This window comes from Geotrypetes seraphini, chromosome 12, assembly GCF_902459505.1.
Source record: "Geotrypetes seraphini chromosome 12, aGeoSer1.1, whole genome shotgun sequence".
Taxonomy (NCBI): Eukaryota; Metazoa; Chordata; class Amphibia; order Gymnophiona; family Dermophiidae; genus Geotrypetes; species Geotrypetes seraphini.
The window spans coordinates 14531582-14546511 of NC_047095.1; the positions used below are offsets into that span (position 1 = coordinate 14531582).

At 42.3% G+C, this 14930-nt stretch overlaps 1 protein-coding gene across 2 annotated transcripts in view; it reads right to left on the minus strand.

The window, feature by feature from the left end:
- CDC14A (cell division cycle 14A) overlaps positions 1-14930 on the minus strand; it is a 210273-nt gene that overhangs the window by 122638 nt on the left and 72705 nt on the right. For both annotated transcript variants that reach the window (XM_033915989.1, XM_033915988.1), the window contains exon 6: positions 2852-2918. In XM_033915989.1, the coding sequence (XP_033771880.1) occupies positions 2852-2918 (67 nt within the window). The remainder of the gene's footprint in view (positions 1-2851; positions 2919-14930) is intronic.

Below are 14930 nucleotides of genomic sequence, written 5' to 3' on the forward strand. Positions count from 1 at the left end.
TAAGACAGTGTCTTATATTCATTTGGGGCTCAAAAAAGACACTAGGTCTTATTTTCAGGTAGGGCTTATTTTTTTCATGCCCATGATCATAAGAACATACGAACATAAGAACTGCCGCTGCTGGGTCAGACCGGTGGTCCATCATGCCCAGCAGTCCGCTTATGCAGCAGCCCTCTGGTCAAAGACCAGCGCTCTGAGACTAGCCTTAACTGCATACGTTCCGGTTCAGCAGGAACTTATCTAACTTTGTCTTGAATCCCTGGAGGGTGTTTTACTCTATGACAAACTCCGGAAGAGCGTTCCAATTTTCTACCACTCTCTGGATGAAGAAGAACTGCCTTACGTTCGTACGGAATCTATTCCCTTTCAACTTTAGAGAGTGCCCTCTCGTTCTCCCTACCTTGGAGAGAGTGAACAACCTGCCCTTATCTACTAAGTCTATTCCCTTCAGTACCTTGAATGTTTCGATCATGTCCCCTCTCAATCTCCTCTGTTCGAGGGAGAAGAGGTCCAGTTTCTCTAATCTTTCGCTGTACGACAGCTCCTCCAACCCCTTAACCATCTTAGTCGCTCTTCTCTGGACCCTTTCAAGTAGTACCGTGTCCTTCATGTACGGCGACCAGTGCTGGACACAGTACTCCAGGTGAGGGCACACCATGGCCCGGTACAGCGGCATGAAAACCTTCTCCGATCTGTTCGTGATCCCCTTCTTTATCATTCCTAGCATTCTATTTGCCCTTTTCGCCGCTGCCACACATTGCAACTTGTCGATCAGAACTCCCAAGTCTCTTTCCTGGGAGGTCTCTCTAAGTACCGCCCTGGACATCCTGTATTCGTGCATGAGATCTTTGTTACTGACATGCATCACTTTACACTTATCCACGTTGAACCTCATCTGCCATATTGATACCCATTCCTTGAGCCTGATTATGTCACGTTGCAAATCTTCGCAGTCCCCCAACAAAATTTGAATAATGACCAGACAACAAAAAGGTAGAAAATCTAATTCTATTTTCTGTTTTATGATTACAATATGTAATGTAATTTATTTATTTCTTATATACCGCTACATCCGTTAGGTTCTAAGCGGTTTACAGAAAATATACATTAAGATTAGAAATAAGAAAGGTACTTGGAAAATTCCCTTACTGTCCCGAAGGCTCACCAGATTTGAAATGTATATCCTGCCAGAGCTGGTGTTAGACCGCAAACGTGAGCTAGGATTTAACAGAGAGAGGAAAAGTCTTTTGTTTGTTTATTTTGTTTACACCACAGCGCCAGTGTGGTTAGGAGAAGGCAAAGGGGGGTGAAGAGGCTGTAAGATAAACCCACCAGGATGTTTGAAAAAAAAAAAAAACACCCAATTGGGCAGGAATATCGAATCGAAAAACCAATATCAAATTTTTTTTTCCTTAATCGGGCAGCACTAGTATACAGTATAAACAAATCAGTTATTTTTTTATATAACTGTTAAACTGATCTGAAAAATTATTTTTCAAAAAATGAAACCTTCATCTGGTTGTAAATATTAAGATTACACCAGCAAGAATGAGTCTTTCTGGGATATAATTTAAGTGCTGTTTTTATTACTATGCAATTAACGGTACATTTAAGGATAAAGGAGATTTTTTAACCTATGATTGAAATCGGATGTGGGTCAATAACACTGCTGAATTATCAATATTGTGGTCTGTCCCTTTCACTGAGGTCATTTTGCTCCATAAGAAATATTTATTGAACAATGTTTATTTAATAATATACGACAAGACAACCGGGGTCACAATGTTTCCACTATTTGTGAGTATATTAATATATTAGTTGTGGATTCTACCCTCTTTTTCTGGTATATCTTTCTGTAGAAAACCATGATTTAATCAAGTCTAACTAGTGATGTAAATCATGATTTAAATTGTGATTTAGATCTATTTGACTGAAATCAAATCCACCTCGATCTCCAGGACCTTAAATAATCCTCTTCTTGGAGTATGTTGCATTAACTCAATAAAATAGCCTGATGGGCAATGCAACAAAGGGATACTCACAACCAGGCTTACAGGACTGACAGACACCGGTAGAGCACCCCTGAGAATGCATAACTGCAAATAGCAAATGGTCTCTTTCTTTATTTTTTTTTCAAGTGAAAGAAGAAAAATTAGAGACCCAGCTAACCCCTCTATCACTGGAGGGAGGGTGAGGCAGGGACAAAGGGGGGGGGGGGGGGCCCAAGTGTAACCTCTAAAGCCGGCACCGTCCAGCCGGACACCCCTGTCTCACTGAAGAGGGAAACCTCAACAGGAGAAATATAACTACTGCCTCACTGAAGAGCAAACCTCAACAGGAGAAAATATAACTGCTGCCTCACTGAAGAGCAAACCTCAACAGGAGAAATATAACTGCTGCCTCACTGAAGAGCAAACCTCAACAGGAGAAATATAACTACTGCCTCACTGAAGAGCAAACCTCAACAGGAGAAAATATAACTGCTGCCTCACTGAAGAGCAAACCTCAACAGGAGAAATATAACTGCTGCCTCACTGAAGAGCAAACCTCAACAGGAGAAATATAACTACTGCCTCACTGAAGAGCAAACCTCAACAGGAGAAAATATTTATCCAGCCACAGCCAGAATCCAGGAGCTAGTGGAACAGCAACTTTCCCCTGCTGGGAGATAGAGCATACTGATGAGACAGGAGGAGTGCCAGCCAATAGGACCACCTGTTAATCAGTTTCTCTATCTCCGCCTGCTGGTAGATGAGGGCTATCCCATTGGTCTCTGGATTCATCTGCTGCTGTTGCTAGGGAATGAACTTTAACTACATAAAGGCAAAAAAAAAAAAAATTATACCCTTACCTTTCTTATTCCTTGTAAACAGTCTAGTACTGTCAGATTGTATGTGCAGTTCCCAAATGAAGCATCCCTTTAAGGTGAAAGGAAAAAAAAAGTCACAACCATTACTATCTGCCCATGTATATTAATTATTTTCATATGTGAAGTACTCATCCTCACAAGTCCTACAGGGTTAGTTAAAATAACAAAATACATATCAGATTCAGGTTAAAGCTTTACTTGTAATGGGTGCCAAACATTTAATATAAATAAACCTATTACCATTACATAAAAGAATATGTTTTATTTCTCTAATGTAATTTAGAAGCTCATTTTCAAAGTACTTAGACACACAAAGTTTCAGTGGTACTTTGTGTGTCTAAGAGCTTCTTTTACTAAGGTATGCTAGTGTTTTTAGCATGCGCTGAAGATTAGCGCACACTAACCCCCACGCTACGCGGAAAATACTAACACCAGCTCTATGGAGGCGTTAGTGTGTAGCGCGCGTGCTAAAACCACTAGCACAGTTTAGTAAAAAGGAGCCCTAAGTACTTTAAAAATTAGCCCCATAGATTACAGGGCAGAGCATACCATAAGTTACTTGACACATATCACAGTAAGAGCTGTAGAATAATGTACTATAAATTAAGACTATAAGTAAAGAAAAGAGCTAGGAGTGGGCAGGAGTGGGGAGGATGGGTGGTCAAGTAATTTTTGTATACTCGGCCCTGTAACCTACTGTATATTACAATGGACCAACAAAAAATGAGATCAAATTATGTATCAGGGAACCTCTTAATAATTTTAAGATTGCAGAAAGAAAAGGCACCACTGCTTTTACACTGGAATGAAGGTAATCATCTAATAAAAGTTTTTGAAAACTGTCACGTTAATGATGGGAAGGATCATGTACTGTATACTGCTAAAGAAGGAACAATGGTTTTTATTTATTTATTTTAAAAATGTATAGACTGTTTAAGTTTAAGCGGTTTACATAAAAACACACAATCTTAAAACAAACATATAGCTCAGGTTTTAACAAAAACAATAATGTTTATGTTTCTCAATGATATAATGTAATAATTTTAATGGAACACAGTAAAATAAGGAAAAGGAATGGGATGGTTTATGATTGGTGATCAATCAGATATGAAATAAAGAAGATATTTCACTGGATAAAACTGATGTTGCTAGCCAATGGAATGATGAAAATGACTGGACACAGTTTTTGATTGGTGAGAGTAATTGTTCAAAGTGATTGAATGAAAGAATGTTGTCAATATATCAAGTGTAGGAATTCCACAAAGGAAACACACACACGCAGTCTTAGAGTCGGGAGGAGGCGCTGCCAGGGGCTAGCTCCGAGTCCCTTTTTATTATGCTTCTAAGCTAATGACATCATAGTAACTCCTTTGTTTACACATCTCATGATTGGTGGGTACAAAGTTACATGATTTTACATTGGTGGATACAAAAAAAGATACATGCTTATACATCGTGATCACCCTCCCTTTACCTCGTGCTTTTACCTCGTGATCATCCTCCAACTCAGCACTTAGACAAGGGCCTGATTAACATGTGGACAGAGCCTGAGTCTTTACACATATGAAAAGCCTGTGCAATGCCTGTCAGCTGATGTCCTTTCCAAGTAAGATAAGCATGTGACAGTCCAAAGGTTATAATGCATACTCCTTAAGCTTTCTTGATTAGCCTTGAGCTCAAGCCCTGCACGTAGGCAGAGTCTGATTGTTGCCCATATAAGGGATGATGGTAAACCTGTGTCAGGTTAATATGTGACAAAGGTCTTGTGACAAGAGACTAGCATTTTCCTTTACTTAGAATGGCTGCTTGGCAAGAAGGGAGAGGGAATGGGAATAATTCATAATTCTTCACAGGGGCGGTGAAATCAGTGTGCCGATCTCGCCCTGTTTCAGAATGGTAGAATGGTGTCCCTACAATCAAGAGCTCAATTTTGGCATCTTCTGATAGTTGAAAACACTGGAGATGATCACACAAGGAAATTAAACTCTCACAGCAGCTGTCAGGTTAGAATTATCTTCTTTAGAAAATAGTGAAAGATAAAGCTTTTGCAGAATAATTTTTCCCCCTGATGAAGCTGAGGGAACAATGAAACACAGATCTATGTTGGGGATTTAAGTGCGCCGACGAAGGCGCACGACAAAGGCGCATGCGCCTTAGTGCGCGCCTTTGGGAAGCGACTGCAGGGACGACTGCCGAATTACAGAAACTGCCAATACCAGCTAACCAGAGGTGAGAGAGAATAGCCACCTAACACCACCTAGAAATCACACTAGAACACCACTACCAAAATCAACCAAACAACTACTAGGTGACTCAACTACAAACAGGAACCCGACCAGCCTACATACTGAGTCCCTCCAAAGTACCAGCAAACCCCACAACAACTTCTCTCAACCACCCACACAATGGATACAAGCACATCCAAACTCATCCTTGCCATACTACTGCTATCCCTCTTCATAGACAATTGGAAAATAGCTGGATACCACACACAGCCGATCCCAATCATTACAGTACCACACAAATCCGTTCTACAAAACAGGAAACTCCAAACCCCCAGAACCTTGATCCTCTGTTCACCATCCAACCAATCAAGCATACCCACAATCTGGGGAAAAAGACATACAACAAAAGCCAAGACAAGCTCACAAAGACCTCAGATATCACAAAAAATACTATCAAATATAGCCCCTACCCCCTTCCCACCCACAAAAATCACACCAATAGCATGTTCATACTTAAATATACGATCGGTAGGCCCAAAAACAGAACTAATCAAAGACTGGCTAATCAAAGAAGATCTAGGATGCCTCTTCCTCACTGAAACCTGGCTCACATCCGACATAGACCCTCACATTATTGAAATCTGTCCCAAAGGATACAAAATTGAACTAGTATGCCGAGCCAACAGAAAAGGAGGAGGACTAGCAATCATAGTAAAAAACAACTTCAACATCAAAGTCCTAGCCAAGCACTCCACCCCCCATTTAGACCTTCTAGCCTGCCAACTCTCTGACACCACCCTCACAGGTAATCTAAATTGCCTTCTATGCTACATCACCCCAGGAAAATGGAACACCACTAAACATGATCTAGAAGAGTTCATCCTCCAGAACTCTCTTTCCTCTACAAATAATTTGATCCTTGGTGATTTAAACCTCCACCTAGAAGATCACACCTCCAAACAAGTAGTAGATATTATATCATACCTCAGTACCCTATCGTACCAGATCCTCAACCCGGAACCAACACACGAAAAAGGTCATCAACTCGATATAGCAGCATACTCATCCCCAAACCTCAACTCACAAAACATACAGATCACCAACGGCGCCTGGCAACCCACCCTATGGTCGGACCACTATAAATACAACTTCACCATCAACTGGGAGCAAAACAAAAATAAACCCACTCCTCCCAAAACAAGCTTTATGACCAGGCAGAAAATCGAACCCAACACATTCTGGAGCGCAGTGGATCCAGCAATAGATTACAGCAACCCTAGTGAATTCATAAACACCTGGTGGTCCCTCAGCGAATCGACATAGAACAAACTAGCACCACTAAAAACAAAAAACAAAATACATAGACAATCAGATAAATGGTTTGACACCGAACTCCTACAACTAAAAAGGAAATGTAGACAACTAGAAAGGGCATGGATAAAACAGAAGCAAGATACTACTAAAACAGAATGGAAAATCCAAATCAAGCAATACAAAATCAAACTGAAGGAAAAACGCAAAGACTATTATTCCAACCTCATAGGCACCGACAAACCAGACACAAAAAAACTGTTCAACCTAGTAAGAAACCTTACCGACACCAAACCATGTCTAGCCACCCAGGAAAACCTAATACCTACAGCCTCTCAATTAGCAGACCACTTCAAAAACAAAATCATCTCAATTAGAACAACATTCATTAACCCACAAAACAACACAGACAAGATTCTAATAAAGCCCACAACAGGTGAAGCAATACCAGCAGACAGGATCTGGACCGACTTCCCTACAACCCAGTGGACTGAACTGGACAGGTTATACAAAAAATATTGCAAATCATCATGTGATCTGAATAACTGCCCACCATACCTACTAGCAACTGCTTCCACCAACTTCAAAGCCAGCTACACATTATGGCTACAAACCACACTCAGGAAAGGCCAGTTCCCACCAGACCTCGGAGAAATTATAATTACGCCTATACTGAAAGACCCCAAAGGTCCAACAAATAACCCATCAAATTACAGACCAATCGCTTCTATCCCAACATACATCAAAATAATAGAAGGACTAGTCGCACAACAACTGTCCATGTACCTAGAAGCCCACAACATCCTACATCCATCCCAATCCGGATTCAGAACCAACCACAGTACAGAAACTCTTCTGGTATCTCTACTAGACATAGCTCGAAGTCACCTCAGCCAAGGAAATAGACTGCTAATCATCCAATTTGATCTCTCAGCTGCATTCGATCTAGTGGACCACTCCATACTTCTCCAAATACTAGACGCAATAGGAATCTCAGGTAAAGTTCATAACTGGTTTCAAGGCTTCCTTAAAACTAGAACATACAGAGTCAAATCAAAAGACATTCTATCTGAACCATGGTCCAATCCATGCGGAGTACCACAAGGTTCTCCCCTCTCTCCCACACTTTTCAACCTATTCATAGCTTCCCTAGGCACCACCCTGGATGCCCTAAATATTACTTCTTTCAGCTATGCGGACGACATAACCATCCTCCTCCCATTCGACATAAACAACCCAATCTCCTCAGAACGCCTGAAAACTATATTGGAAACAGTGGAAAAATGGATGACAGATCACAAGTTGAAGCTGAACTCTGACAAAACTAAATTCTTATTACTAGAGAAGGACAAAAAACCATCCCTAACAGAACTGGAAGTAAACTCAATCAAGTACCCTATACAAAGCGCCCTCAAAATCCTAGGTATACATTTAGACAGACGCTGCACAATGCAAACACAAATCCAAAAAATCACCCAAAAAGCATTCTTCACAATGCGAAATCTAAGAAAAATCAGAAAATTCTTTAACAAAGAGCAATTCAGGATCATTGTCCAATCCCTTGTGCTAAGTATGGTAGACTATTGCAACAGCCTCTACTTACCATGCACGATCAACACAATAAAAAAACTACAGATCATCCAGAACACAGCCCTCAGACTCATATACTCACTCAGCAAATACGACCACATTACTAATGCATACCTTGAATCACACTGGTTACCAATAAAAGCAAGAACACAATTCAAACTCTACTGTCTCATCTTCAAAGTAACCCACGGCACGGCACCCAGTTACCTAAATAACCGTTTTCACCACTACCTCCCACCAAGAAGAAGGAGAACACAGAACCTTTTCACCTACCCACCATTCAACGGTACTCGTCGTAAGAAACTTTACGACAACCTCCTGGGGACACAGGCAGCTAAAATAGACTCTGACATCTCAAAATTACTGACCAAAACAACAGACATAAAAGAGTTCCGCAAAGAAATAAAAACATTACTGTTCAAAAAATATCTCCCATCACTCTAACCACCACCCAATGACCTCCCAATCAACGACTTCGGAAATACCCACCTATATTATCTTTTTATCTGCGATCTAGAATGTACTGTAATTCTGCTACACTACACCCGATTCAACCGATCGAGTTAACATGTATTACCTCTGTTAAATGCATTATCTTCCGTTATATGTATTATCTTCTGTAACAAGTATTATCTTCTGTGAAATTGTAGTATCATAACTCATTACTGTTCCTGTAACTTACTCTTATCCTGAAATGTAACTCTACTGGAATATCCCAGATATTTCTATATTGTAATCCGCCTAGAACCGCAAGGCACAGGCGGAATAGAAATCCCTAATGTAATGTAATGTAATGTAATGTATGATACGGGGCTTTGGAACTTTTGTGTGAGATATCTAGACTCACTGAAAACCATCTTGCTCTCAACCTAGGAAAGATCATCTCATGATCTGTTAGTGATGCTTCGCCATCACTATCCTTCCAGTTCCCAAATGCCACAATCCTTCTTGTATCCCACTTCAGGTATTGTATCTTGGAGTTATCCTCAACCAAGAGCTTTCATTCACCCAGGCTTAAGATCTGTTTTTTCTCTTTAAGTCAGTTTAAAACTGTTAGATCCTACCTGGATGCATCATCACAAATGATACTCCTTTACACGCTTCTTTTATCCTGCTTAGCAAACTGTCATTAATACTATCTACTCAGGTCTCTCACAGCATTCCACATATCTCCACACTACCCAAAACACAGTCTTCCAAATTTGTGGCCATCTTACTAGATCTGAGCACATAATTTCTTTACTTTCTCAACATCATTAGCTTCCTACCACTTATCACATCCAATGTAAGGTTCCAACTCTCACACACAAAGTGCTTTACTTAGGTATTCCTCCTTATTTGTCTTCCCTAAATATTCTTTACACCCACAACTAGGGTTCTCCACTCCGTCAATGACAACTGCCTTCGAATCCCATCATTAAAACAGGCTCACTATGAGTCCACTAAAATAGTGTCTTTTTATGGCTTGCCTTGTATAATATTTTTTTTATTCATTTTATTATTTCTATACCACTTATATCCTAAGTGGTTTACATTCAGATACTTTAACATATTTCCCTATCTGTCCCAGTGGGACAAACCTCTACGCTTCTTAGCACTCAAGTGCTGAAGCGAACTTCTCTTCTCGTTGTTTTAGCAAGACTCAGGGCTCCTTTTACTTAGGTGCACTAGCGTTTTTAGCGCATGCACCAGATTAGCGCACGCTATAGCATGCTTTACCCGAAAAACTACTGCCTGCTCGAGAGGAGGCGGTAGCGGCTAGCGCGCGTGGCATTTTAGCGAGCACTATTCCACGCGTTAAGGCCCTAACGCACCTTTGTAAAAGGAGCCCTTAGTGTCCACAGAAGAAGACATAGCCTTAAGCCAAAACTAGAATCCTTGTTGGGACGTTACATTTTTAAACTTTAGTTATTAGGACATCTCTCTTGCCTTTTATGCTGCTTGCCCTGTCATTCTGGAATTTCTTTCTCTCTGCGATGTGACTTAAAACATACATTCCCAAAATTTAAAATCTTTCTCAAAATGTATCTATTTGAGAAGACCTACACAATTCACTTAGGAATCAACTACCAGGGGATCCATTGACCTTATAAATCACGGGGGGGGGGAGGGGAAGGGGTTGTTTTTTTTCCACAAGGAACTGTCTCTTTCTTTCCTTTCCTAAAAGGAAATGGTATTTCTTTCTATTTGAACTATTTTAATTATTATTCTACATCGCATTGTTATCTCATTTAGGATAGGAAACTTTATCAAATCCCCAAAAAACATAAACCATGTGTCAAACCAAGAAGATTTCTGATTTCCATTGGTTGTGGAAAGCAGCAGTCTTTAAACAATGAGAAGCATTGTCTTGTAAGCTGAATAATATGCAAAACCAGTTTCATGGCCATGGAAAATTTAGTCTCTCACGCTTGTCCTTCTAGGACAGTCAGAAATGTGCAGGTGTTATAATTACTCTCATTCTAAAGTTACACAGTTGTCTTCAGAGAAAAGTATACACAGTATTCTGGATGCTGCAAAATCACAGACATACAGCAATTGTAACTGTGATAAATTCATTCTGAAAACAGATACAAAACACAATGATTAAAAGGTCTTCTAAACCTTCAAAAAGCAACTTCTTTAGAAAAAGAGAGAGCAGACTATCTAGAAGTTATTTGAGGGCTGTATGTCATACTACACCATATCTATCAGGTTGTCCAAATCTTCATCCTTTAAGGAATATGGCCAGATATCACGCCTAAGCATGTGGCACACAAACACATGCCGCTGTACCAAGCCATGGTGTGCCCTCACCTGGAGTACTGCATCCAGCATTGGTCACACCGTACATGAAGAAGGACATGGTACTACTCCAGAGAAAGACTAAAATGGTTAAGGGGCTGGAGGAGTTGCCGTACAGTGAGAGATTGAAGAAACTGGGCCTCTTCTCCCTTGAAAAGAGGAGACTGAAAGGGGACTTGATCGAAACGTTCAAAATACTGAAGGGAATAGACTTAGTAGATAAAGACAGACTGTTCACCCGTTCCAAGGTAGGGAGAACGAGAGGGCACTCTCTAAAGTTGAAAGGGGATAGATTCCGTACAAACGTAAGGAAGTTCTTCACCCAGAGAGTGGTAGAAAACTGGAACGCTCTTCCGGAATCTGTTATAGGGGAAAACACATTTCAGGGTTTCAAAACAAAGTTGGACAAGTTCCTGCTAAACTGGAACGTACAACAGGTGAGGCTGGACTCATTTAGAGCACTGTTCTTTGACCTGGGGGCTGCCGCATGAGCGGACCGCTGGGCACGATGGACCACTGGTCTGATCCAGCAGCGGCAATTCTTATGTTCTTATGCTAGCTTAAATTTAAGAATTGTCTACTCCCAATTCTCAAATATTCTCATATATAGTATTAGCATCTCTTTTTTGCCTACTGATACAAAACAAAAATGTGTCTGAAACAGATCTGTATGATTTCAACTTGTACAAGTCACATACTGCAAGAAAAGATAAAACCAATAAGCTAGCAACAATGGTAATATGAAATGTCACTGGGTTTTCACCGATGTGCAGGTGATGCGGCTCCTGTGATGCCTCCATTCAGGAAACTGGTCTCCTGTCTAAGATTAGAAGCATTGCTGTTAGTGCACTCCTTTGGGAGCAAATATAAGCACTGAACACTCCTATGTCTAACCACAAAGTTTTGCAATAATCTAGATAGCTACTAGGAATTATGGATGTGTACAGGCCAAACATTTTCAAGTTTGTCTGTCTCAATCCCTTTCCCATTGTTGAGATGTGTTTCATACAGTTTTAATTTTTTTAATAAATGCTAAAAAAATTTTTTTATGCATATTAATACATTTAGCATGTGTTGATTTATCATCAGTACAATGGGTAAGAAAGCTGCTGAAGAGTAGGATTCTCATTTCTGAACTTTCCTGGCATTGTGAGGATGATTTCCCCTGAGGCTGTCCTTAAGAGTTTAAACGATGTGTTCACAGTGATGTGTTTTATTTGAGAATCATGCTGACCACTTTCAAACATATCTTCAAGGACTGTAAATGCATTTGCTGAGTTCAGAGACTTCAGAACAAGCCTTCAATCATTTTTGGTTCAGTACATTTTGGTTGTCTGTGTTAATGTTTGGAAACCCCATTATATTAAGTTTTTTTCTTTTTCCAAACTTGATGCCTATTCTGGCATGCAGTTTCAGGTTCTTTCCTTTAAGTGCACGGGGATTTTAAGAGGCTTGCATTTGAAACCACCCTTGGCATTGACACAAAGTAGCAGGGTGATGCAATCTTTGCATGTCTTGAATCCTGGAGCTTTTGCTACTGTTTTTTCACTATATACCGTATTTTCACGTAGATAACGCGCACCCGTGTAAAACGCACACATGGGTATAGCATGCGAAAAACACAAATTTACGTACAGAAATTTTTATATACCGCGCACACCCGTATACCGCGCATGCTACCCGACTCTCCTTTCGCCCACCCCGACTCTCCTCTGGCCACCCCGACTCTCCTTTCGCCCGCCCCGACTCTCCTCTCCCCCTTGAAGTCCTGTCCCCACCCTGAAAGCCTGATGCCCCCCCCAACGTCCGATTCAACCCCCCCCCCCCGCAGGACCACTCGCACCCCCACCCCGAAGGACCGCTCACACCCCCACCCCGAAGGACCGCTCGCACGCATCCGCACCCCCACCCCGAAGGACTGCTCGCACGCACTCCCACCCGCACCCCCACCCTGAAGGACCGCTCGCACCCCCACAGCCTCCCGACCCCCCCATCATGTAGAAGCTCCTACCGGTGTCCTGCTGCTTCCTCTTGGCGGTCCCGACTCCCCAACACGATCGGGGCAAGAGGGAGCTCAAGCCCTCCTGACCCAGCCAACCACAGCACCCCCGACATGATCGGGGCAAGAGGGAGCACAAGCCCTCTTGCCCCCCCCCCCCGACTCCCCGACACGATCGGGGCAAAAGGGAGCCCAAGCCCTCTTGCCCCGCTGACTCCCCAACTCCCCGACAATATAGGGCCAGGAGGGAGCCCAAGTCCTCCTGGCCCTGGCCCCCCCCCCCCCGCTAGTTGTTTGGGCCAGGAGGGAGCCCAAACCCTCCTGGCCATGGCGACCTCCTACCCCCACCCCGCACTACATTACGGGCAGGAGGGATCCCAGGCCCTCCTGCCCTTGACGCAAACCCCCCCCCCCCCAATGACCCCCCCCCCCCCCAGCCGACCCGCGACCCCCCTGGCCGACCCCCACGACACCCCCACCCCCCTTCCCCGTACCTTTGTGTAGTTGGCCGGACAGACGGGAGCCAAACCCACCTGTCCGGCAGGCAGCCAACGACGGAATGAGGCCGGATTGGCCCATCCGTCCCAAAGCTCCGCCTACTGGTGGGGCCTAAGGCGCCTGGGCCAATCAGAATAGGCCCGGGAGCCTTAGGTCCCTCCTGGGGGCGGGGCCTTGGGCACATGGTCGGGTTGGGCACATGGTGAATCGGACGTCGGGGGGGGACTATGTAAAAAAAAATTGTACAATGCGCTCACGTGTATAACGTGCAAGGGTATGCGCGGTACGTAAAAACCACGTATAACGCGCGCGTTATATGCGAGAAAATACAGTATGTTCATTTCCCAGTCTGCTCATAAAAAAATAAGCCAGTATCATCCACACTGAATGCCTCCTCTACCAAATACCCCTTTTCTTCAATTACACTTAAATTCCTCAGCAGCTTCGTTGTCAGTTGAACCTGCCTCCCCGGAGAGGCTTACATTTTTAGCGCATATCGCTTTTTAAAACGTGCTAGCTAGCCTGAACTTGTAGAACAGGGTTTCACATTTTCCTGCCCCTGGGTGATGGGTTTGTCAATGCCTCTGGCTTTCATACTGACAACAATGATGTCCACTGTGCTTTTTTCTCATTCACTATTTGTATTATCCACAAATTTAGCCCTTTCTCCATCTTTTCCAAGGACTGATCACAAACCACAGATGTTGTTTTGGAACTACCCGGTGCAGCTTCACAAACAAACAGATAAATATCTTCCTCTTTTTTCCAGATGGATTGGATTCTGGATTCGTCCACATTGAACTCACGGCTGACACCAGAAACAGACTTGCCAGAACGAAGCCTATCTAAAACATGTATTTTGTCTCTCAGACATAAGAACATAAGAATTGCCACTGCTGGGTAAGACCAGTGGCCCATCCTGCCTAGTAGTCCGCTCACCAGTGCTAGATGCAGTATTCCAGGTGAGGGCGTACCATGGCCCGGTACAGAAGCATGATAACCCTCTTCTTTTTCTTTGGAGCTGTACCTGCAAATTCTTGTAACTCACTCTTTTGGTGCTTGGTGGCCATTCTCTTTCAAGTTTCAAGTTTATTTAAAAATTTATTATACCTGTAACTGACTCCCTTATGCTTCTAACTTGGTGGCCATTTCTGGAAGCAAAGCCAAAACTGGAAGTGAAAGAGAAAGAAAACAAAGCTTTTTTTTTTTTTTTTTAAAGTCAGAAGTCTGCGAATACGCAAACACATGGCGCAAAATGGCGAACCATGGTCACAATGCATGCAGCCATGAATAAGTGAAATCGCAAATCGGAAACACAAGAATAACAAAACGGATTGTATTCTTCTGAAGCTGTTCTGATTTAAAAAAACTGGAGACATACATATAGATAATTTTAATATTTAAGAGCAAATATGTTTATACACATAGTAATGTAAAAAAATGTTTATGCCCTCACTTCCTCCTCCTGAATTTCCCTATTACGCGTCATACTGGTTTCTCATCTTTAAACAAAATGTAATATTAGACAAAGGGAACCTGAGTAAACACAGCACAGTTTGTAAAGTATAACTTCATTTATTTAAGGAGGTCCTTTTACTAAGCTGTAATAAGCCCTAATGCTCGCTTACAACAGCTTAAAGTGGCTTACTGCAGG